General features: G+C 54.0%; 9 protein-coding genes across 9 annotated transcripts; 5 read left to right on the top strand and 4 right to left on the bottom strand.

Annotated features, from left to right (window-relative positions):
* Positions 1-199: 199 nt before the first annotated feature.
* Positions 200-1,356, bottom strand: PG994_001492 (uncharacterized protein; the record flags this gene model as incomplete). The annotated part of the gene is made up of 3 exons (XM_066852901.1): positions 200-296; positions 414-716; positions 797-1,356. 3 exons carry the CDS (start codon positions 1,354-1,356, stop codon positions 200-202), a joined length of 960 nt encoding a protein of 319 aa, XP_066721042.1.
* A 2,008-nt stretch (positions 1,357-3,364) lies between these two features.
* PG994_001491 (uncharacterized protein) lies at positions 3,365-3,904 on the bottom strand (the record flags this gene model as incomplete). The annotated part of the gene is made up of 1 exon (XM_066852900.1): positions 3,365-3,904. The coding sequence occupies one exon, from the start codon at positions 3,902-3,904 to the stop codon at positions 3,365-3,367; it is 540 nt and encodes a 179-aa protein (XP_066721041.1).
* A 2,153-nt stretch (positions 3,905-6,057) lies between these two features.
* On the top strand, positions 6,058-6,894 carry PG994_001490 (uncharacterized protein; the record flags this gene model as incomplete). The annotated part of the gene is made up of 1 exon (XM_066852899.1): positions 6,058-6,894. The coding sequence occupies one exon, from the start codon at positions 6,058-6,060 to the stop codon at positions 6,892-6,894; it is 837 nt and encodes a 278-aa protein (XP_066721040.1).
* An 856-nt stretch (positions 6,895-7,750) lies between these two features.
* PG994_001489 (uncharacterized protein) lies at positions 7,751-9,314 on the top strand (the record flags this gene model as incomplete). Its single annotated transcript, XM_066852898.1, has 6 exons — positions 7,751-7,832; positions 7,886-7,935; positions 8,030-8,074; positions 8,140-8,269; positions 8,352-8,905; positions 8,970-9,314. 6 exons carry the CDS (start codon positions 7,751-7,753, stop codon positions 9,312-9,314), a joined length of 1,206 nt encoding a protein of 401 aa, XP_066721039.1.
* A 1,166-nt stretch (positions 9,315-10,480) lies between these two features.
* On the top strand, positions 10,481-11,731 carry PG994_001488 (uncharacterized protein; the record flags this gene model as incomplete). The annotated part of the gene is made up of 1 exon (XM_066852897.1): positions 10,481-11,731. The coding sequence occupies one exon, from the start codon at positions 10,481-10,483 to the stop codon at positions 11,729-11,731; it is 1,251 nt and encodes a 416-aa protein (XP_066721038.1).
* Positions 11,732-13,550: 1,819 nt separating this feature from the next.
* Positions 13,551-14,761, top strand: PG994_001487 (uncharacterized protein; the record flags this gene model as incomplete). Its single annotated transcript, XM_066852896.1, has 2 exons — positions 13,551-14,679; positions 14,742-14,761. 2 exons carry the CDS (start codon positions 13,551-13,553, stop codon positions 14,759-14,761), a joined length of 1,149 nt encoding a protein of 382 aa, XP_066721037.1.
* Positions 14,762-15,420: 659 nt separating this feature from the next.
* On the top strand, positions 15,421-16,549 carry PG994_001486 (uncharacterized protein; the record flags this gene model as incomplete). The annotated part of the gene is made up of 4 exons (XM_066852895.1): positions 15,421-15,724; positions 15,788-15,848; positions 15,900-16,325; positions 16,423-16,549. The coding sequence occupies 4 exons, from the start codon at positions 15,421-15,423 to the stop codon at positions 16,547-16,549; spliced, it is 918 nt and encodes a 305-aa protein (XP_066721036.1).
* A 915-nt stretch (positions 16,550-17,464) lies between these two features.
* Positions 17,465-18,768, bottom strand: PG994_001485 (uncharacterized protein; the record flags this gene model as incomplete). Its single annotated transcript, XM_066852894.1, is given in 4 exon segments — positions 17,465-17,576; positions 17,588-17,938; positions 18,034-18,380; positions 18,481-18,768. 4 exon segments carry the CDS (start codon positions 18,766-18,768, stop codon positions 17,465-17,467), a joined length of 1,098 nt encoding a protein of 365 aa, XP_066721035.1.
* Positions 18,769-19,689: 921 nt separating this feature from the next.
* Positions 19,690-21,854, bottom strand: PG994_001484 (M6 metalloprotease; the record flags this gene model as incomplete). Its single annotated transcript, XM_066852893.1, has 3 exons — positions 19,690-20,717; positions 20,791-20,886; positions 20,954-21,854. The coding sequence occupies 3 exons, from the start codon at positions 21,852-21,854 to the stop codon at positions 19,690-19,692; spliced, it is 2,025 nt and encodes a 674-aa protein (XP_066721034.1).
* Between the last annotated feature and the right edge of the window lie 876 nt (positions 21,855-22,730).

Genomic DNA, 22,730 nt, shown 5'->3' with positions numbered 1-22,730 from the left:
TTAAATGTATTGTTTCTAACGAATGACGTCCATGATCATGGTATGTTCCCCATTCTATCCTACACAACGAGTATTGGAGAGAATACCCCCTAAAGGAGCGATTAGAAGCCAGCTAAGCATCGTTTCTCGTACGCGGAAAGTTTCCTTGTACAATTAACCGTCCAGCTGGCTGCGGTGACGATATAGGCTAGCCTCAATCTTACTTGAAGTTTGCATCAACCGCGTCGATCTCTTTCTTAGTATGGCCGTAGACGACATAGAAATTGTTCTGCTTGCCGCCCTCATTTTTGTTATACCTAAGCCGAATAACCAATCGTTAGTTCATTTATCGTATTCTTGTTACTTCCTCTGCTTGACGAGTAAGTGTAGTAAGTAGTAACAAGAAAAAGGGGTAGTAGATAGGGTAAACTAACTCGAACCACATGGCGCCCTTGTAGTTGGGGTACTTGCTGAGGTCGTCGACGTTGGTGAGCCTCCTGACCCAATCGGTCTTGAGCTGCTCGCTGCCGGTGAAGCCCGTCTCGCCGATCATGAAGGGCCTGTTGTACTTCTTGGCGAAGTCGTCGTGGACCTTGCCGAAGGAGCCCGCGAAGCCCTGCTCGATCTTGGCCTGGTCTTGCGGGTACGAGTCCAGCGCCACGATGTCGACGTACTCGGCGCCGGGCCACCAGTTGCTCAGCTGGTCTAGGTCGTTGCCGTTGGGCGACCACATCATGCTAGAGGAAAGAAAGATCAGCCTATGTCAGTAACAAGTTGCAAAGTCAGAGGAGAGAGAAAAAGGAAGAGCAGCACCGACTAGCAACCCTTGATCTTGTGGCACGCCTTCGCGACGTTGATCCACGCCGTCTTGTACGCGCCGTAATCCATGCCGCCGGGGTAGGCCGGCGTGGCGCAGCCCGGCTTGGCGTAGCAGTTCATCTCGTGGGCGAAGCGCAGGTAGACGGTGAGGCCCTGGCCGACGAAGCCCTTGGCGACGTCGGCAATGCGGCCCGCGAGCGCGGCGTCGACCTGGGTCCAGCCGACGCCGTCGGGCATGATGGAGGGCACGATGACGGCGCCGTCGGCCTGCCCGCCCTTGTCGCTGATGTCGCCGCCGTCGTACGCGCTGTTCTTGACGTGCGAGTAGTCGCCGAAGAAGCAGCCCTTCTTGCCGGACGCGGACGCCAGCGAGGCCATGTTCACCTGGTCCGCGTGCTCGTCGTCTGGCAGCCAGCCAAACGCGATGCCCTTGTAGGACGTCATGCAGCCGGCCGGCAGGCCTGGCAGGGATACCCTGGCGGCGCGCGGCTCGAGGGTGGGCGAGGCTAGGGCGCTGGCAGCCAGGAGCCCGTAGGCGGCGAAGTTGGAGAAAGACATTGTGGTAATTCCAAAAGCGTGGATTTGTAGAAATTTAGTAAGCGTTGAGGCTGTCGATGCTGAACCTTCTGTATTCCCTTAATCAAAGGCCAAAAGGACGACATTATATACTCTGTGGCCAACTTAGTATTTGCTATACATTAGTCTTGTACTAATCAGCCTAGCCTGAAACCCTTGTAGTTTACGGATAATGGAAGTTTGTGCGTACGCAGAGCTACGTCAGGCCTGTTCAGCTCAATGCCAATCTCAGGGGCTAACTCGGGCAGAAAAGCAAACCATTTAGTAAGCCTATGCATTCCTCCGCCCTTAACTTCTGAATATATGGGGAGCAAAGGGCGACTCAATCGAGCAGTGAGGGTAGTCATGTATGCTGCTGAGTTTAAAGACAACTGCATATAATACCCCAGATAGGCTCCATGGCACGATGTTGGGAAAGGCTGGAATTCAGCTATGTGGAGAACCGTTCCGTTAAAAGTGCACTTGTGAGACGGACAGTAGTAATAAGACATTCTAGAATGCATTAGGCCTTGCCATCCGGAATCCCAAAATAGCCTATTCTGTTTGCCACCTGCATGGCCCCCAAGGCAGGCTAAAGCAGGGGCCGTAAGAGCCTGGTCTGCCTCGGGAGGAAAATATCCGCCTAGTATATATCGAAGTCAGACGAGGCATACTTACTGAAAATAAAAGTGCAAAATGATGCTGTCATTCGTCTGGCACGAGGCACCTTTTGCACGCGTAATATAATAACTGATCTTCTCTTGAGGCTCTCTCGCCCCCTCGTCTATCAAGTCGCGATAAGACCATTTCCCTAATTTCTTGCCTACGTCAGCATTTCTCGCGCCTTCTAACACGCTCTTGATGAGCTCGGCGCCTTCGCTTGGGTGGTCCGCGCCTAAGAGGGAGAAACATGGCAGGGCTTGGGGTCCTGGTAGAATGCCTTGGCAGTCTCATATTCGATCTGGTTTCTAGCGCCAGTGATGAATATGACTTTCGGGTACATATTACTGCAAAGTCCTTACTCACGATAAATCAAGATCGGAAATGCTTCTGGATGAGTCTCTTTTGGTAGATAGGTTTGTAGACTATTGTTTACGTAAACAGATTTATGAGAGCTTCCCACTGTCGTATTTTCCAGCGATGAACAAGAACCGAAAGTATATATAGCTTTGCCTTCTTAACTAAACCCAATTAATCGGTAGATAAAGACAGAATAGTTTTAAATATGGCAAGTAGATGTATCTTAACTTTGTGGGTTCATGGCCTGTATGACGCGAAGCATCACGAATTTGGTAGGATATTTACATATCCGCACTAGGGGCTGTAAAGACTATTCCAACGCCGACAGAAGTAGTAGAAGGAAGTGCTAGCCTCGGAATATTCATCTTGATGATGTTCGAATCATCTAGTACCCAGATAACAGCGATTATTTAGATTGAACAGGGGAATGGGCGGTCATCGTCTGGGTCTTTACTTGGCGTCCGATCTCCGGAAGGTTATTTGCACGGCTGTAGGCAGATGCAGGGAAGCTGCACCGTAACCCTATCTATTTTCTCAGATGATTTGTTGATGACTTCCTCGGCCTTTCCAAGATTTAAGTTTGCATACCGATTCGCCCAAAAATAATAAAGGGGGTTAGCTATTAGATCTGCCCAGATGTATTCTAATCAAGTGGACAAATATACTTACAATATCCCATGCGTAATTCAGATACGCCATTAAAGTCTGCCCTTATAAATAGACTAGTCCCACATATTATCACTACGTGTGAGCTGGATGCTAGTCGTCCAATGGGTAAATTAGGCGCAGTCGAGGAGATGTAGTTCAAGAACTCGATGCTTAATTAGACGACATGTCTTGAATACTAATTTGAATAACAATTGATTGCTTGTGAATTATCAAATATAACGCTTCGAATGCTTTCATCGCCCATCCGCCAACATAGAAAGCTGAACAACCAGCAAAGGGGTATCTGCACCGACTGTATGACGGGCTTCGCTCAATGCTCAGCCTATTTGGGAACCATCCTCCATTGCAACGAGTAGCTATAACACGTCGAGTAGCCCGTGGAATCCATGGTGCCGCCCTTCGTCGTGGATATCCCCTCGGTCAGCCACTGCGCCAGGTCACCGTTGCCGATGTGCGGCCCGTCGCCGTCCGAGTCGATGGCCTCGTCAAAGTTGAACTGGAGGCTGCAGCCGTCGTTGGAAATGGCCTCGTACCAGGTCTTGGGCGTATCGGAGGTGAGCCACCAGGTGAAGTACTCGGAGTTCACCGTGTCTTGCAGCGCCTTGCACTTGTCGACGAAGCCGGTGGGGTTGGAGGCCGGCTGGGCCGCGTACGTTCCCGTGCCTTGGCAGAGCCATCCCGAGGACTCCGTGAGGTTGCGGAAGCCCCAGCCACAGCAGCCGGTGGGACAGGAGCCCAGCGTGGGGTATGTGAAAGTTAGGTCGCATACAGGAGTTGATTCCCGCGTCGTTCGGAGTGGGCTGGCGGCAGCGAGTGAAGAGAGCTGCAACAGCAGTAAGCCGAATGTAGATATTAGCTGCATCGTGAAAGTTCTTTTGGTGTAGCAATAGATCTTGTGAGAATACGAATAGTAGTTTTCGTGGGGGCTATAGTTTAGGAAGAGGAAAGACAGATCTGTGAGGTGGGTATTGAAGTTATATAGACCTGAGAGGGTTTCGGGTCCGACCCCAGCTATTTAGTATTAGCTGTGATGATCCAGCATGATCTACACCAGTTGATGAGCGGCGTCCAACTGCATCTCGCCCAACACATTTACCCCCATCACATCGACTAAGCCCGGAATGTGCTTATATTCAATGTATTAATGAAGCGGGGAAAATAACTTACAAGTCTTCAGCCCTTGGGGGCCCCTTAATTATGTCGAGCACCTGATCATATCATGGGTGTGCCCATGCCGTCCATCATCACCCAAGACCGCCCGCCCCCCTGAAGCCATCTGCAGAAAAGTCAGAACAGTGACGAGAACCTTGGCGTATTGGTTTGGCCTCCCAATGAGGTGTAAGTGACCCAGAAACCAACAGGCTGGCTCGGCGGCTACAGAAGTTGGGGGCTCGGCCATTGGCCAGGGGTGTTCGCCTGCCGCCCAATCAGTGCACGCATTGGGGTCGAGGTTGCACCAAGAGTCTAGCACTCTGGCTCAATTCGGCCCCCCTGCCCCCATCCAGGCACGACCCCGCAGGCAGATCATCATGCACGGCTCAACACCTTCACCGACACCACTGGACAGAAATCCTACGAGCGTGATTGATATGCGGCAATGGTGGTGACCACCTCTCTCAAGGCGTGTTGGTTATCAATTCGTTGCAGGACGAACGGACTCGGCCCGCCCAGGGGATCGGCCAAAGTTAAAGAGCCTCCCTCCTGCAGGTTGTCTGCCGCTAACGAGGTGACATGCGCCTACGACTACAGTTCTGTGCAACCCAACTACTAACTTCATTTGTGCATAACCACGTAATAGCGCGTTGGATTGCCTAATCGGTGGCCATGGGGCCGTGCAGAATCCCTTAACCGGTGATACTCATGTTGAAGTTAGAAGAAGTATGTTTGTGAAGTTCGAAAATTGCCAAGAATGACATGGCATGACTCCAGAGTCTTGCGCGGCACTAGGGATGACATACTGCCGTATTGCAATGGCGGAGTTCGGAGCTTCCAAGTAAACTTACGACAAGACTCCTTCTACAAAGGCAACTTGCACACAAATAACAGAATGAACGGCATTCCTACCCCGGTCCGTCCTTCCTAACGGAGTCGAGGGCATCTACAAAGTGCTGAGATCAGTTGACATCCTTGGCACATTTGTCGAGTCTCCATTTCCACTGAAGGTTGAAGCTGTTTATTGCTTCATCTCACCTAATCCCTTGACCCAACGGATTGCGGCCGCCCCACCACAAACAGTGCCACTGTGCAAATGCGAGTCAGGCTACGAGTTTGAGTATTGAGTGTCGACCTTGATCTTGACCAAGTATCTTGCTGTCTGTCTGCCATGATACTACCGGCACAACGTCACCATGAACAGGAGTTCGGCGTTCTCGACCGAGTTGAAACGAACCGAGTCCACTAAATCCCAGATCAAAGGGGGCGCTGGACCAATTAAAATGTGGATCGTGGCGGCATTGAAACCACCAACCTGGGGCTCCTTCAAGTAAGTACCGTGGGCGCGGAGACTTTCCTCACTCAATTGTCTCCGCCCAACCTTTCAAAAACCCTCCGCTCCCCAGGATCGCCAAGCCAAGGGAAACTACACGGGTTCATCCGAGACTATGATGGCGAATAATGCATCCGTCGCACAGAACGGCTTCAATCAGCCTTTGAAGCGCCGCGCTGCCTGTGATGCTTGCAGTTAGTTTCGCCGTCCCTCCAGGCCCCCAGGCTGTGGCACGCTAGTTACTTACTTACCCGAAACTCTACAGGAAAACGCAAGATCAAGTGTGCTGGTGGCACACCGGTCTGTCAACGCTGCGGCCGCCTCGTCATCCCATGCCATTACTCTGATGTTGGGCGCATTGGGCGACCTCGTCGGCAGAGGCAAGCCAATGATGCTGCCTCGCTAACGACCGATGGTAATAGCCCGCTCGTGAGCAGCCCTCCCGAGCAGCCCGTTTCTCAGGATCCAGCCCCGGGCCCGATGGGGGCAGCCCCTCGCCAGCTAATGGCCTGGTGCAACCGGCATCATCCATGCCGGAGTTTGACATGGCCTTCCTCGACAATGTACCGTGGCTTGATTGGACCAACTCAGCATCGCAAATGTCGCCCAACATTGCCTGGGATAACTTTCCCACATCATCCGGCGAGACTGGAGACCTTCAAGACACGGATCTGCAATCCTCATCTGGGAGAAAAGGGCCTTGTGATTGTGCGATACTTGCTCACAAGCACTTTTCTATCTTAGGCGAATCACATGAGGGCCTGGGGCCTTTACGATCGCTGCGGGAGGCAGCACAGGTGGCCAAAAAGCTGTTGACATGCGACGTCTGCTTCGATACGGGCAAGGGTCACAGGGGGGTCACAGGGAACGTGTACCTTCTGGGCGCTCTGCTGTCGAACATCGCGAGCTCATATGCACAGTTCTTCGTGCAACAGAAGACGAGGCTGGCCGGGAAGGAGAACGAGCAGCAAACCATCACCCTAGGCCACGGCTCATCTGCATCTCCAGACTCGTTGGTCGAACTCCGAGTGGGGAGCACCGAGTATCTGGCGCTGCTCAGATCGGGCATTCGAGTTGATGCCACCAACCTCAGTGCAATATGTGACGAATTTGCCCAGAGGCAGCAGAAGCTACACAATGAGGGCCACGAGCAATGTGCCAAGGGCCGTCCGTGCCAAAGCAAAGATGCATCCGGATGCTCCAAGCCCGCCCAGCACTCGCATGCTATATGTCCCAAAGCGGCGACTGATGATCCAAGGCGCTTTTTCTTATGCTTCCAGGCGGTTCGGATGGTAAGGGGTTCGATCGAGGAGCTACAGGCTGTACTTGAGGACGAGGCAATGGCATCGCCTTATCCGCGATGCTGAGGCTATTTTGGCGATCGATACCTGTTTTGGCTTTCTAATTAGCGCCTAGATTAATAAGTGCAGGAAGCTGATGCCGCTCCACTAGACAGACAGCATTCTGGTTTGGGGCCGAAAGAGACCATGTCCTTCGAGTGTATGATAGATCCAGACCGTACTGTGGATAGCCAGATCCTTCGTGGGGAAGGCTTGTTCGCATGTACATGTAGAAAGCAGGCGTACACGGGAACTCAGGGGACAAGGACAAATACCAGGGAGAGTCTGAAGGACTTTCAAGATCTGGTATATTGAGAAGATTTATATCTACAGAGTACAAACACAGGACATGGAATGATTCGTGTGGAGTCGCGGAGCTTGGGACACGGTACTCGGTGGGGTGGCGATCGGGCTTCCGCATCTCACGCTCACTAAGACGGAGCGTTTCGAAAAACCTCCGCCCTCCTGACGGGGACATTTTCATAATAAAATCCACAACTCCCGCGTTTTCGGTCATGCGACGCAAGGTTTCACTTCCGTAACAACGACGGTGTCACTAAATCTTGCACCACTGACTGGAAAAGGAGCTGGTTGACGAGGCGTTGCCACAACCGTTGCGCGGCCCGCGTTTGTCCACCGAGTTTTATTACTGAAAACCCTCCGCGCTGCAACGCATCTCCGGGAATAAGTAGCTGCAAGCTCCCTCCCATTTGGAAACAACAAACATCTGTCAAACAAGACTTTAGCGACAAGATCTGCCAATATTTCTTAATTTGGAACACTGCATTCTTTATTCGTCTGAAGTCTTTCTCCGCTTTCCACTCCAGGCTATTTACATCTCGCTCTGAGACCGACCGACTAAAGTGTCACACACATCGTCGCCATGGGGTTTGCACTGACCAAGTCGAGGCGCCTAGCCATCATCATCTGCATATCCTTTACCTTTTTCGTGGCCGAGATAGCAGGTTAGTACGGATTCATGCCCGTTTGTGTCTGACATAGCTGACTTGAAGAATAGTGGGCTTCTATACAGGCTCGTTGGCTCTAGTTGCCGACGCTTTCCATTACGTATGTTGTTCTATCATGCTACTTTCCGGCAAATATGGCCATCTTCTCCATGTTGGGCGCTCTATGAAGCACCGTGCTGACCTTATGACCACAGTTGAGCGATGTGATCGGTTTCATCGTTGCTTTCTCAGCCTTCAAGGTAGGCAACCCCCGATATACACTTAAAAATAAGGCGACAGGTATCTGAATTAACCCCACTCACAGGTATCCGAACGAGAAGAGTTCTCCCCAAGTCTTTCGTTTGGCTGGCAAAGAGCAAGCCTACTCGGTGCCTTCTTCAACGGCGTCTTCCTGCTGGCTCTTGGTGTCAGCATATTCCTCCAATCTATAGAGCGTTTCATTTCCATACAAGGCAAGTAACTCTTGAAGTCAAGTATCACTTGACGTACGTGGCTCATAACTAACAACTTTATTAGATGTCGAGAATCCTAAGCTTGTGCTCATCATTGGCGGTGTCGGACTCGGCCTGAATCTCATCAGCGCAGTTTTCGTGGGTCACGACCACGCCGGTCACGACCACGGTCACGGCCATGGACACAGTCATGGGCACGATCACGACTCTCATGGCCATGATCATGACCACGGCGACGAGCCCCATGACCATGCACATGAACACGGACACGGTGATGCCCACTCTCACTCGGATCATGATGGTGCCAACGTACACGGCGAACACTTGCACACCACGAAGCGGACGGACCACAAGCCTGGCTTTGACTTTGGCATGATGGGCGTCTTGCTTCACGTCCTGGGCGACGCCATCAACAACATTGGTGTCATGGTCGCCGCGGTTATCATCTGGCAGGTCAAGAGCGATAAACGCATGTACGCCGATCCGGCCATCAGCATGGCTATCGCCCTGATGATCTTCATATCGGCCATACCTCTAGTGAAGAACACTGGTAAGGTGTTGCTTGGATACGTGCCCAACAACATCAATGTTGAGGAAGTGAGACATGACATAGAGAAGGTATGCTATGCTGCTTCAAGCCCCTTTCCCACACTTTTCTTTTGCTGACTCTACGTTGCTTCAGGTCCCGGGCATTGAATCCCTACACGAGCTACATCTGTGGTCCCTGACGCAGGAGAAGGCCATCGCCACGGCGCACGTCTCGGTGCCAGAAGATACTTCGGTGGACAGCTTCATGGGCCTCGCCAAGACGGTTAGTGAGTGTCTGCACGCCTACGGCATCCACTCCGTCACCCTCCAGCCCGAGCTGCCGGCGCCCGGTTCTATCCGTACAGGGGAATCGATCGAGCTTGTTGGCCAGACAGCCGCCGCGGACTCGGGAGCCGAAGCCCGGCGTCGCGCGGTTCCGCAATCGTGTCAGCTCACCTGCGGCAAGGACAAGTGTGCCAACCTGGGTTGCTGTGCATAGAGTTCTCAGCTTCCCGCCCACGACCACTTGTCCAGAGTTTAGAACGTTTACTTTCGGGATACCCAGCTTCAGCCCCCGTCCGGATAGACGAATAGCGGAGGAGTAATATTGAATTTAATTTACATTTACTTTGGTCCGAGTCCATCATATGTTCGAAATTCCATGAGCAGTAGTAGTTTTGTTTACGACCTTGCCCCTGGCTCTTGAGGCATTGCTTTTCTGCCTGAACTTGCAGGGCATAAAACTCCGAAAGTGATTCAGGTTGGCTGGAATGAAGTTAAGCCGCCGGATCTCTTTGTGGGAGTCTTACAAGGCAAGCTGGCAACAGGAGCACCGGAAGTGCAGTCTCGGGTGGGCATGGAATTAATATTAGAGTGCCCAGGACCGAAGAGTTTGCCGCCGTACAAAAATGTTCTCTAGCCACAGCACGCAGTACCTCCTTCAGTGTCAATGCTTCTCCTAACATCGCCGAAAGCAGCCCTGTTAGTAACGGCTCCAGGAGTCTAGGGGTCCAGGAGTGATGGGTTGGGGCAATTTTATACATAAGGTACCTTTCCAATGCATCCTATGGGAATATGAAGAAATCCAAGAAGGCTCAAAAGAAGATGCAAATGATAAAGTAGCCATTGTACATGTTAACAACACTGGCTTCTCTTGTTGTTACTATCTATCCCCGTGCTGGCTGGACTTCTTCCCCCTAGGGCATTCATTGATGACCATTCACGTTGACTTTGCAACCGCCCATGCTTCTATGGCTATGTATATCCTCCATAAGCATTGATAGGGACGAAGCTGCTGCAGCTGTCTCCGTGGACGTGCTCATATCCATTGCATGGCCCGAGTGATTCATGTTCAAAGCACAAACACGGCACAATCACAGTACTTAGGTGTCTTTCAGTTCCATGTGAAAAAAAATTCTATTATCAGAGGCCACAAAATTTGCAACCATTGGTCTGCACCCGTCTCCTACCAAAAAGATGCACAAAAATCAGACTTTCCTCGAATGTTCCTGGACACTTCGACTTACCGCCAACACCTTCCTGACTCCATACGTTCACAGTGCGCCCTTTACACGCCATCGACTCGCCGTTCACGAGTCTTCGGCATGTCCTCTCAATCCACCTCCACTGAAAAAAAAATACCACATCGATCCCACGTCGGCCGACATGGGCGGCTCGCACGGCAGTTCGCTCTTCCCACACCACCCCGATGATGCATCTTCTGGTTCACTCGACGCCTCAGTCGGTCCTCTTCTTCCCAATGGCCAACCTTGCGGCCCCAACGGAGGCGGTCTGAACAGACCTCGCAATCTTCTTAACCGACCTCTTCCTAATCAACCTTGGGGTCCTATCCAATCCCGCAGTCTTCTTGTTCAATATGACCATTACGAACAGTCTCTTAGCCAATCTGGGCAGCTAGACCAGCATGCCCTTGACCAGCATGCCCTTGACCAGCATGACCTCGGCCGGCATGACCTCAGCCAACATGGTCACGACGAACAAAGTCATGACGAACAAGGTCTCGGCCAACTTAACCAACGTAACCATCACAATCCTGGCCAACGCAATCTTCCCGGTTGTCGCGGCCTGGATTTTCTCGTTAACAAGGTCTTCTGCATGCCCGAGCTGCGCACCATGATCCTCGACCCCCTCTCAGCTCGGAACGTGGCGGCCCTTCACCAGGCTACCCGTCTCCCCTTGGACCAGCCAGACGCCCGCAAGTTTATGAGTCCCCTCCGCGAGTTAGGCGAGCTGGGCGACGCCATCACTGCTCTCGAGAAGTCTGGCATCGAGGTCCTCCTGGTCGGCAAGGGCATCCGCGCCTTGTGCGACAGCATCAGAACGCCCGGTGCAGACACTAGTCCCAAGGCCCCCGTTGTGCTTGGTCTCACGTTCGCGCATATCACGAACAGTCGCGAAGAAGCTCTACACCAGTTCTTCGCCAAGCTTCACTGCCAACTAGCTATCACGCACGAGTCGTGGTGCAATGGCGACAAGGCAACATACAAAGTGCGCGCCGCCAACAGACTATTTCCTACTCGCGAAAGCCTGCTGCTACGTGTTACCTCGCAAGTCTCCGTGCTGCTGCCCTCGTTCTTTACCCCGACGTACGCCGAGCTCTTCTCGTTGGCCGGACCCGTCGGCATCCCCTCGCTGGTCGACTACACGAGCGCCGCAGGCGCACGCGTAGGCCTAGAGGTGGCACGCGCGAGCTCCCTTTGGCATTCGGCTACCGCCAGCTCTCAAGTCAAGGATATCGACGGAGTCCTCCTACGCATCGCCATGATAGAAAACGACAACCCCCCTTCTGACATGATGTTGCTGGCGCTCTGCGCGTCCAACCCCACCTGTCACTTGGGTGCCTTCAACCAGAACTATTACGCCTTCGGGCTGGCCGACTGCTTGGATCGGCTGTAAGGGGCGGCGGCCACGACGCCGGCGCGGTTGCACCACTATGTGCGCAGGTTTGAGAACTCGACATGGCACCGCAGCTCGTTCAGCACCGCTAAGCAGGCAACAGAGAAGGACCCAGAAATATGGAGGAGGTCGATGCATCAGAACACGTTTTCAGAACGTAGCTCGAGAAATCCGTAAACCTGCGGTCGTATATAACCCCAATACGCAGAAACTCAGCAGGTTATCCACGATTACGATTTTTTCTGTGACTGGTACGGTGGTTGGTCTCCAAGTTTGCAGGTAATATTTCGTGAGGGATAATCCCAGCCCAGCCCTCAGAGATATCAATCGACTTTGGAGTTGGCTCGTCTGCATGAAGTGATAATCGCTCTGAGAGCTTTATGAATTTGAGGCTCATAGTGGAGGAAATTGCTGATCGATGGGCTGTTTATTTCGGTCTATATTGGTTTTCCTCTACCATATTTCTTTCAGTTAGGACAAAATGAAGAAGCACACCGACACACGATGATAAGCATATGTACAACATGTCAGACGAGTGACTATCTACCCTCTCTTATATCCGCTACAATTCCAGAAAGGGAACATCCGAGAACCCAGCGCTGGGTGAACAAGGGATCAATCTCGAAAACTGTGATAGTTGTAGGGCCACTGTGCTTTCGTCAACAACAAGAAGAAGCCTTTCCGTCGACTAAGTTCCTGAGCCTAGTCGGGTCCCACCAGGGTTTGAGCGTCGTCAGGATGTTGCCTCTAGTCTTACCGAGACTTTCACACTCGGCTGACTGCTCTTATAATATAGGGGCCGAGTATGGAGGATGCGGTTCCTTGAAAAGCTGATAGCAGTTCGTCCTTTTAATTTGAGACAGGATGAGACGAAACCGTTCTTTTTTAAGTTCTTCATCACGTTGTGCGTCGCGATGGATGACCTTGCTTACCCTCCAATGTCGTAAACGCTTCCGGAGCCGAGTAGCGCCACACGGAATTTGCATCATCCATACCACTAGGATGGATATGGTTCTATGTTGGCATATCTTTGTCAGCCCGTATCACAGAGTCACATGGGCACCGCGTAATCAGCACGGCGTTCTTAGCACGAAAACTACTTAGGTAGGTCCCCGGTGGGTGGCGGCCGAATGGAAGATCACGGGGAGAAAAAGAAGGAAGAAAGAAGAGGGTCCAAAAAAAGAAAAGAAACATCCCGTGCACGGGAAAGCAACTCCCGTGATTCACCGCAACGAGCCATTTATGAACATCGTCCCAATCCCGCGTGGAGCTGAAATCCTTATCCGCCTGAGCGCCAAATACTTTTTTCTTCTAAACCAATCAACAAGCGTACACACCTTCTTGGAGTAGAGCCAGCACGCCCCACGATCTGGCTCATGCACTCTCATGCATCCAATCAGATATTACAGAACCGTATCCCCCTCTAGTCGGTGTACTTGGCGCTCAAGAGGATAAACCTACGCTAACGGGTTGGCAAATTGGGTGCGATAACACTTACTTTAAGTCTTTTTCGTACTACTTTCATCCCCATAGTCCTACCAAGTCACACGAACTGGTGACCATCAGAGCCCATGATGCCCGATGTGCCGCCAGCGCTAGGTAAGACGTTCCCACCATCAGGCCCTTAGGATAATCATCCTTGTGCACGGCTCAGTATCTGTCTTGCTATGCGTGGTATAAAGCATCCCGGAGGGACCATGGGTTGTTATATTTGAGAGAGCAAGTACCGTCGGCTGTGAAATTAGGATGAATATCCGTCCCTATCCATCTGAAAGAACAAAACTCAGTCATTACTGTCGAAGAACAACGCCCCCGGAAAATGATGAAGGCCTTCAAGCTCGTCCAGTGGGGCCAGCCAGGCCAGTATGCCGAGATACCCAAACCCAAGCCCGGCCCCAACGACGTCCTCATCCGCATGCGGGCCGCCGGGCTCTGCCGGTCCGACCTGGACATGATGGACAGCCAGCCCGGGTCCGAGCCCTACGCGGCGGCGGTCGACGCCGACTACGTCCTGGGCCACGAGAACGCCGGCTACGTCGCCGCGCTGGGCGCCAACGTGACGGACCTGGCCGTCGGCGAGGCCGTCGTCGTCCACCACATGCCCCACTGCGGCAACTGCCGCGCCTGCACCGACGGCATGGAGAACCGCTGCCAGGCCTTCAAGCGCGGCGCCATCGCGACCGGCCGCGGCTGCGGCGGCGACGGCGGCCTGGCCGAGTTCCTCGTCGCGCCGCGGGCCGAGGTCATCTCCGTCGGGTTCGACGTCGACCCCGCCGACTACGCGCCCCTGACCGACGCGGCCGTCACGGCGTACCACGCCGTCCAGACGGTGGTCCAGCGGCTCAAGCCGGGCACGAGCGCGGCCCTGATCGGCATCGGCGGACTGGGCACGTACGGCGTGCAGTTCGTCAAGCTGCTCTCGGCGGCGCAGATCTACGCCGTGGATACCAGCAAGGACCGGCTGAAGGTGGCGCGAGAGGTGGAAGCGGACGCCGCGGTCCTATCCCCTGAAGGAGACAACGGTGACGACGGTAAAAGAGCTGGGGACGAGATCATGGAGCTGACGCGGGGCCGGGGCGTCGATGTCATCATCGACTTCGTCGGCAGCACGGCGACGCTGCAGCTCGCGGCCCGGATCTCGCGGCCGCGGGGGCGCATCGTGCTGGTGGGGATGCATCCGGGGGGCGCGCTCGAGGTCGGCTGGGGCCGGATGGCGACGAGCTGCGAGTTCGCTGTCAGCCTCGGCAGCACGCGGCAGGACCTGCGCGAGGTCTGCGACCTGGCGCGGTTGGGGAAGCTCCGGATCGACGTGCAGAGGTTCGGGTTCGACCGGATCCCGGAGGCGTACGAGAAGCTTCGGGCGGGGACCTTGACGGGCCGGGCTGTCGTGGTGTTCCCGAATCCTGAGGAGAAGAAGGATGTTGGCGTAGCACGTCAGGGATATGGTTGTAAGTGGCTTCTCCTAAATTTCCAGCCCTCTCGGCTCCACGGTTCTAATACTTTTTGGCAGACTTGCGTTCGAAGCTTTGATTGGTTGATCTGCAAGGCATGAAGGAAAGGAGAAGCCGTGGCGCACTCATCAGGAGCCCTGAGCCCTTAGCCCTTCATGCACGGACAGCTACCTAGGTAGCCTAGCATTGAGTCTGGGGAAGTTGACGCCGGATACGAAGAGGCGTCGTTCGAGATGTTCTAGAGTGTTATCCCGTGGCAATTTCGGGGAGCGGTTGCGGAGTTTGAGCTCTGGACACCACATCACCATTGATACCAATTTACAATATATAAATGCCCTCAAACCTGAGATCATGGGAAACAAGAAGATATCCATGAGACAAAAGAAATTGACACGTTGGATTATCCGAAATAACTTGCGCTCTTTCCTATGCTAACTTCGAGAGTTCCTCGGGCCGTAACGAGCAGGTTAGCACTGAATAGACTGAACTCAAAAAAGAACGCACCCTCTTGAATTTTTCCTTTTTTCATTCGTGGGATAGTTGATCAGCCTGTTGGAAGTATTTGTTGCTGCTGGGTCGACTTGGCGGCATCAAACCTGAAGAAAAAAAAAGCGACGGCGATTTCAGTTGCTACGCATCTTCTCAGTGCGCCCCTTTTCGATACTTCACCGCTCAGCTCAGGTATCTTAAGATACTCCCTGTCAACCTGTCTTTCTCAGAAGGGTGAACACATCAACTATGTTGCCTCCGGCTCTGCTAAAATGGATGGCACCATTCGGCCCCAAGGCCAACTGCACTCTGGACTTATGCCCAGTTGAGATGACCGTCTATGGGTACAGACCTAGCCTGGCAGCCAACATCACCTTTCTCTGTCTCTATCTGTTATCGGCCGCTATCCACATCTATCTGGGCGTCCGACGGAAGACATGGTTCTTCATGGGGTGCATGGTCGTCGGCGCTTGCAATGCTGTAACAGGCTACGCCGCTCGAATCGCCCTGTACCATAACCCCTTCAACTTTACCGCCTTCATAATCCAGATCAGTAAGCTATATTCCTTCCCTATTCTCTAAGGTGTTATTGGCTCACCACGATTCTGCCCTTCAGTCTGCATAACCAGCGGTCCGGTGTATTACTCGGCGGCCATCTATGTTACCCTCGCGGACGCGTATGTGGAACCTACTTGACCATGAGCTTGGTTATACTCATAATGATACAGGATCCGATACTTCTCGCGCTCTGCGTCACACCTTCCACCGTACCTCTTCTACTGGATCTTCATCACCTGCGACGTGGTCTGCCTCCTCTTCCAGGCGGCCGGCGGCGCCCTGTCGACCGTCTCGGCCGCCGCCATCGGGTCATCAGCCATGAGCAAGGTCGGTGTCGACATGGCCCTGGCGGGGCTTAGCATGCAGGTCGCCGTCATGGTGATTTTTTGCGGCCTCTTCGCCGACTACCTGATCCGGTACTTCCGCGAGGGCGCGACGGACAGGTTCGGGCGCCGGGCCCAGCTCTTCTTCGGCTTCATGGCCCTGGCCGTTCTCCTGATCCTGACGCGGTGCGCTTACCGCCTGGTCGAGCTGCGCAACGGGTACATGGGTGCTTTGATCCGTGAGGAGGGCCTCTTCATCGGCTTGGAGGGGGTGTAAGTGTTCTTTTTCCCATGACCCCTTATTCCCTCGAAAACTACATACATGGCTTGATATCCCCTAGGAATCTGGCTAACCAACCCTGAAATCTAGTATGGTAATCTCTGCGGTCTTCTGCCTTATGATTGCTCATCCCGGGTTTCTTTTCAAGAACGACGATAAACGGTCCTCGGTTGGGGGTTCCGTGGCCGAGAGTTATGTTCTACGAGACCTCGCGTAAACGCGTACCAGAGGGACGTCCAAAAGAAGAACGCCCACCGCCAGGGGCGTCTCGCCAACTTCCCTTCTCGAAATATGTTCAAAGTTGACCAAAATGATGTTCGGACTCGTTCATGATAACAGCAACCATCAATTCATCGGCAACTTTCCTGTCTTCTGAGGTACCTAGGAGAAACCTCCCCCTGGTAGTCCTCAATTTGTGATAGTCTTGAAGATCGACATCGGGGTCAACTAGGTACTTATGACGGAAGGGGACATGGACTCTCCAGGTCTACTGGTGAGCTTAATTGTCCTGGACGTGGCTCTGGGGGTGGGATCGAGATCAGTGTTTCCAACTAGGGAGGCTCAGGGGTTGGGCGACCTTTGGGGGCACTGATGGTCAATCATCTCACATTTGATGCGACATATTGGCACATAAATTTGCGTTTTATATACGTGATGGGCAAGAGGAGTTTATGCAAATTATGTAGTTATGCATTCATGGCCGTCCATAAACTCTGAAGCTTGTATGTTGCCCCCCATTTCTTGATGAAAAGAAAAACCACAGTTGCTACTATGCTGGCAAGGAATAGGGGGGAGAAATAGGGGGAAAAAAAAAAAGGTGTGTCGTGCGTGGCATATGTGGTTAACATGCTATCGCCAGGTCTTTTGTTTTGTATGGGTTAGATTTGAACTCAGAGCCTCTTTTAATAGGTCATCGAAGCCAAATCGCCCACCGAGAGAAGCGCCCGCACCCACTACACCAATCGGCCACCTGTTTGTTAAATACAAGGCATCAATTTAGATATGTAACCTGCCCTCTTGGTTGTTGGTCGTCCCCGGACCCCCACCGCTTCTCCCTATTTGCGTACCCAAAGCTGCAGTCGGTGCTTGCCTTGTACGATCAACATGCATACTTCTCTGCTAAGTCAGGTTGCTAGATATTTGCGGATATTCCAGGATCAATATGTTCTAGCTTATCGAGCAGCTGCTCCCACAGTTTCTTCTGCGTCTCCAATCCCTCGGCGCTCCTAACAAAATCCGAAGGACTATGTCAAACATCAAGAGGTCAGCCTTTACTTTCTCTATCCAGAAAGCAAGTGTTGGAGCGGCTCTGTGTCGACTTACACCCCAACTTCGCAGTTTTCGAGATACTGTCCGTGCGACTCCTTGCCGGCCACGCACGGATGGACCATGGTTCGGCCGCCCATTTCGACCGTGGCGGCCCACGATCAGGAGCAGGACGAACATGACCGCCCGGACAAGGAGATGCTGGCTGTGGTTGATGTTGGTCCGCACTGACCCCGGGTTGACGATGGAGGCGATGATGTTGCCGGGTTTCGTCGACCGGTTCAACTGCTCTGACAGCTCGCGGGTTGCGAGGAGTTCCATCAGTTTCGAGGTATTATACCTGCAACAAGCAATCCATTAATTGTACATGATCATCAAAGTAAGCCTCTAAGACAGGATGGTGGCAGGATCTGCGCGTGGCGTCTCTCTCCTTACCTGTCGGACATATCTGTCGTCTTGGGATCTGCGCAGGCCTCCAGGATGTCGGGGGCCTTGCGTTCGTCGAACCGTGCCACCAGGTGCAGGAAGGACCCGGCGAAGGTCAACACGGCGTCTTTATTGTGATCGAGCGACGTCTCGCGCAGCTTGGGGAGCAGTAGAAGCACCAAGAGGAACGTGCTGACGAGGTTGGCCGTGGTGATGGACTCGTTGTCTTCGGCCGGCTCGAAGGCGGAAATGTTGATCCCGGCGTTGGACACGAGCGCGTCCAGCCGCTCCAGGCTGGTCTTCGCGCGCTCGGCGAAGGCTTGGACGGAGGCGTAGCTGCACAGGTCCAAGGGCCACTGCATAAGTAGGGGTAACCCTCTGTTAGTGAGTGCGTGCTTCTCACCCACCCTCGGCTAAATCATTCCAATAACTTCTTGGGGCTGAGAACTTGCTTACAACTTCTATGACATTCTGTCTACCCGTGGAGGCTTCTATGGACCTCTTTGCCTCTTCTCCCTTGGAAACCGTGCGTACGGCGAGGATGACCTTGGCCGCCTTGAGGCGGACCAGATGGCGGGCAGCTTCCAAACCAATGCCCTGGTTGGACCCGGTGACGATGATGGTGTGGCCCGAGAAGTCCTTTTTGGGAACGGGGAGGTTGGTGAAGAACTGAGAACGGACGTAATGACCCAGCATACCTGCTGCCATCTTCCCAAACTTCAGAGGTGCCAACTTCTGGTTCATGGGGAATGACAAGCTTGTTCTGCCGCTTCATGACGAGCAGCTCATGGTGGGGTAAACTAACATCTTTATATGTGTGCGCTTCAGTGTAGTGAAGTTGTTACGTCAGTTCCCGATACCGAATGAGAGGACCGAGTTTCATGGCATGTAAGCAAGCCACAGCTTTGGATGGCAGGCTTGTCGTACAAAGGCGAGATGAATGTGATCGCCATCGGTTCGGATGACTTACTAGCGCCGTGAGCAAGTTACATGAATGAATGAGCGAATGGATGAATGGCCCGCCGACATGCAAGGGGGCCCTTTTTGTACTCCCAACCGGACGGATACCCTTGTCTAGGTAAGCTCTTTACCCTTCGAGCTGTAATGTATCTGCATGTCCTAGTTCCAGTCTCAAATATTCTTTTCAACCCGGAAGTAGAAAGCCACAAGAATGGCACCGGGAACCACCTTGGCGACCAGGTAGAGAGGTAGTAACCGCACTACGGTCCCTGTCCTCCAAGAGGTGAGTTATTGTATCACTAAATGCTGTTGGGTTGGCTGCTAAGGTACTGTTACCAGGCTAGGACTCAACGTGAGGGCTTGCCGTATGCCTACCGACATACCTTCTCCGCCCGTCCAGCGGGACGGGTGGGAGGTGTCGGCGGCGTTCTGAGAGAAGTACGCGACCCTTTTGAGGGGGTGCTGGGATATACTGGAGTCTACTAACCGGTGGCGGGCACTTAGGGGAGATGAGCCGTTGATCATTGAACTGTGACGTCTGGCCAAATGGAGCATGCGTTTAGGGAGACAGTGTAGTTCTTTGGTTCAAGTTACTGATCATCATGCTATCAACTGTTAAGGGGTGAAGTTAGATATACGTTCAGGGAAATAATATCATATCAGGGGTAGTAACAATAATAATTAGTTTAGCGGTTGAGCTTAAGTCTAGTTAGGAACACTGCACTTCGCCGTCGCCACAACAGTTTCATCCGACTCAGAAGTCGCCGTCAAAGTGACGACTGCGGAAGCAGTAGCATTACCAGAAGCGCCGACCGCCACCTTGGCCGTAGCCGACTCCCCAAACTTGACGGCGGCCAGGGCGTTCGGCACCTCGACCCTCCAGCCCGCGCCCTCGACCGCGGCGCTGAGGCGGTAGACGTCCGAGTCGAGGTACGCCGCCGCGTCATCCGGGTGGCTCGCGTCGCCCTCGCCGGCGAAAGTGCCTGTGTTGCTGAGCTCGAACGCGCAAGTGACGCCACTGGCCACAGGGTTTCCTACCCCCTTCGCGGACCCGGCCGCGAGCGCGACGCCGTGCGTGCTGGGCCCACCGCTGCCGTCCAGCGAGCGCACGGCGACGGTGTAGCTGAGCACGCCGGCGTCGTCGCGGTGGATGTCGACGACGTAGAAGTGCAGCCGGTTCGCCGCATCCACATACTCGAACTGGGAGCCCGAGCGCGTGCCAGCGTGGAACAGGGCGTCGAGCAGCTGGCGGTAGTCGCCCATGGTGATGTAGGCGTCGGTGCCGTTGGGGCGGACGAAGTCGACGAGGTCAATGTCCTGCGGGTTCGCGTCGACGGTCCACATGAACGGCTGCGTCCAGCCGTCGTCGGTCGTCTTGGACAGCAGCACGCCGTGGTCCGGCTGGAAGCTGTCGGCGCCCATGCGGTCGACGACCTCGACGTGGTAGTGGTCGTAGCCGCCGCCGTCGCAGAGCACGTCGGTCTCGGTCGAGCAGGGCGGGGACCGGTCCGCGTCCATGTCGACGCGCAGGCCCATCAGGCCCGACGGGCCCGGGTCCACGGCCCGCGCCGTCACCGTTGCCACTACTACGCCCGAGGTGGCGACCCCCTCGCGCGACAGGTGGAGGATGCTCGAGTTGCTGACGAGGCCGAGCTGGGCCTTGTCGCGCAGACTGTGCAGGCTGCCCATCGAACCACCCTCTGTGGGAGGGATAAGCCAACGGGTATGAGGACCTGTTTCGTATACACTGTTAGTTATATATTCACATTTGACATACGGACATTGTCAATGCAACGGTCTACTCACCACCAGGACCGTTGAAGGAGCCGCGGTCGAGCATGGAGAAGGGACCAGCAAAGGCGCGACGCAGAGGGTTACCGTAAGGGTTGTTATAGTTATCGCCTATTATCGTTCATTAGTCCTTTTGTTTTGGAAATAAATTCCAGTGAAAGGCAGGACTGAGACTTACCGATTCCGAGCAAGTGCGAAAGTTCGTGGGCGTAAGTGCCCATCCCCGAGCTCTCACCCTGCGTCGACGAACCGTCACCGGCGTTGGGCCAGATGTTGGAGGCGGCGGCCCAGGATGACCAGTCAACGTAGCGCGTCTTGGCCCAGTTAGGCAGGGTGTCATTGCCGTTGCCTTCCGTGCCCGGAGGCGGGCCGAAGGCGTCGGGCACGTCGTCACGGCTCTGGAAGCGCATCTCGCCAAATTCCTGCCAGGTCGAGGACTCGTCCTGGCCCGCGGACAGGATAAAGACGAGCTCGAACGAGTCGGCCGTCTCCTGCCCCACTTCGGCGCGCCAGAGGCCCAGGGCGTCGGCACGGATATTGCGGTCGCACCGGTACCCCGCCGGGCAGTAGCCCTCGTTCATCTGATCCTCGATGCCGTACTCGAAGGAACTGGCCGGCATGGCGTACGCGCCGAACGCCGTGAGGTCGACGCCGTAGCGGCCCAGCGAGTCCTGCATCCAGTACTCGTGCAGCGTGTGGCCCCGGTTGACGTCGCCCGGCGTATTGAGCAGGTCGCGGTAGAACTGCGGCACGTCGGCGCGCGCGATGCCCGACGCGCTCGCGAGCGGGTTGCCGTAGATGGTCGAGTTGGGCGCGCCCGTGATCACGAAGGCGCGGTCCGGGTAGTCGATGGTGACGAGGGCGATGTTGAAGTTGCGCTCGGAGCCCTTGCGCGCCGGGTCCGCCCAGTCCACGCCCGGCGGCGCCTTGAAGTCGGCCCAGGTCATGTCGTTGGGGTTCACCCAGCTCTGGGCGTCGAGGATCTTGAAAGGGTCCGACGCACAGGGTGCCGCCCACGCCAGGTCGGCGAGCAAAGTCACGACCGCCGCGAAGGCAGTTGAACGTGGGTTGAAGCCCATCATGTTATCCCAGTTCTGACTTATTATCCCTCTACTACCGAGGTCTGGTAAGAGAGAAGAAAGAGGGGAAACAGACGACCGACCACCTTGCTGCGATGCGGAATGTGTGAGGTGACACACAAAAGGATTGCTTGTGTCGGACCATCTTATATATATGAGATCATGGACGCACCGAAAGCACTCAGGATGCTTGCATAGGCGAAATGCAAGGGCCCACGCTCAAGTTAGATGAGGATGTGCGGAGCGGCCAATCAGACGGGATGCCAAGTCATGCCTGCATGTTTGCCCGCCTTTCTCACCTGCTCGATTCAGTAGCCAGAGCGATCTGATTAGCCAATGGCCAAGATACGGACGATACGGGATCAAAAGGAGAACACGCATCGCTATCGTGACGATCCGAAAGCCGAGACAGACATGGCAATACCACCTCCCTATCTGGGAAGCTCATGGCCGAGAAGCTGTTTGCTTGCTACATAATGTAGTTAGCCATCAGCACATAATGATCACATGATTCTCTGGGAAGACGCATAGTCTTATGTTCAAACGTAAACTCCCATTCCCCGTTTTTGTCTATCAATGGCGCAACGTCGATTGCGAAAATAATGTTACAGATACACCATCGATGTCATAAAAGTCTTGCTCGTTCCAAGTCGTTAAGTTTCGTTCAATCCCCCTCATGAGCCATGTTCATGATGCAAAAATATCACCGTCGTCTATCCTCGAAAAGGCGCATCAACCGGCAACAAGCTGGTCAATGACACGCCCACAGAGACATCCAAAGACGACGCAGTACTGTTCCTTCCAGCAAGCCGTATACTTGCTGCAATTCCCCTTTTATCGTCACTTTGGTCGCCCCCCTGCCTCTTATGCCCCCAA

This window comes from Apiospora phragmitis (genome assembly GCF_038363925.1).
Source record: "Apiospora phragmitis strain CBS 135458 chromosome Unknown utg000002l:1.0-5516284.0:1.0-5523493.0, whole genome shotgun sequence".
NCBI lineage: Eukaryota > Fungi > Ascomycota > Sordariomycetes > Amphisphaeriales > Apiosporaceae > Apiospora > Apiospora phragmitis.
This window is presented reverse-complemented; position numbering and strand designations above follow the sequence as displayed.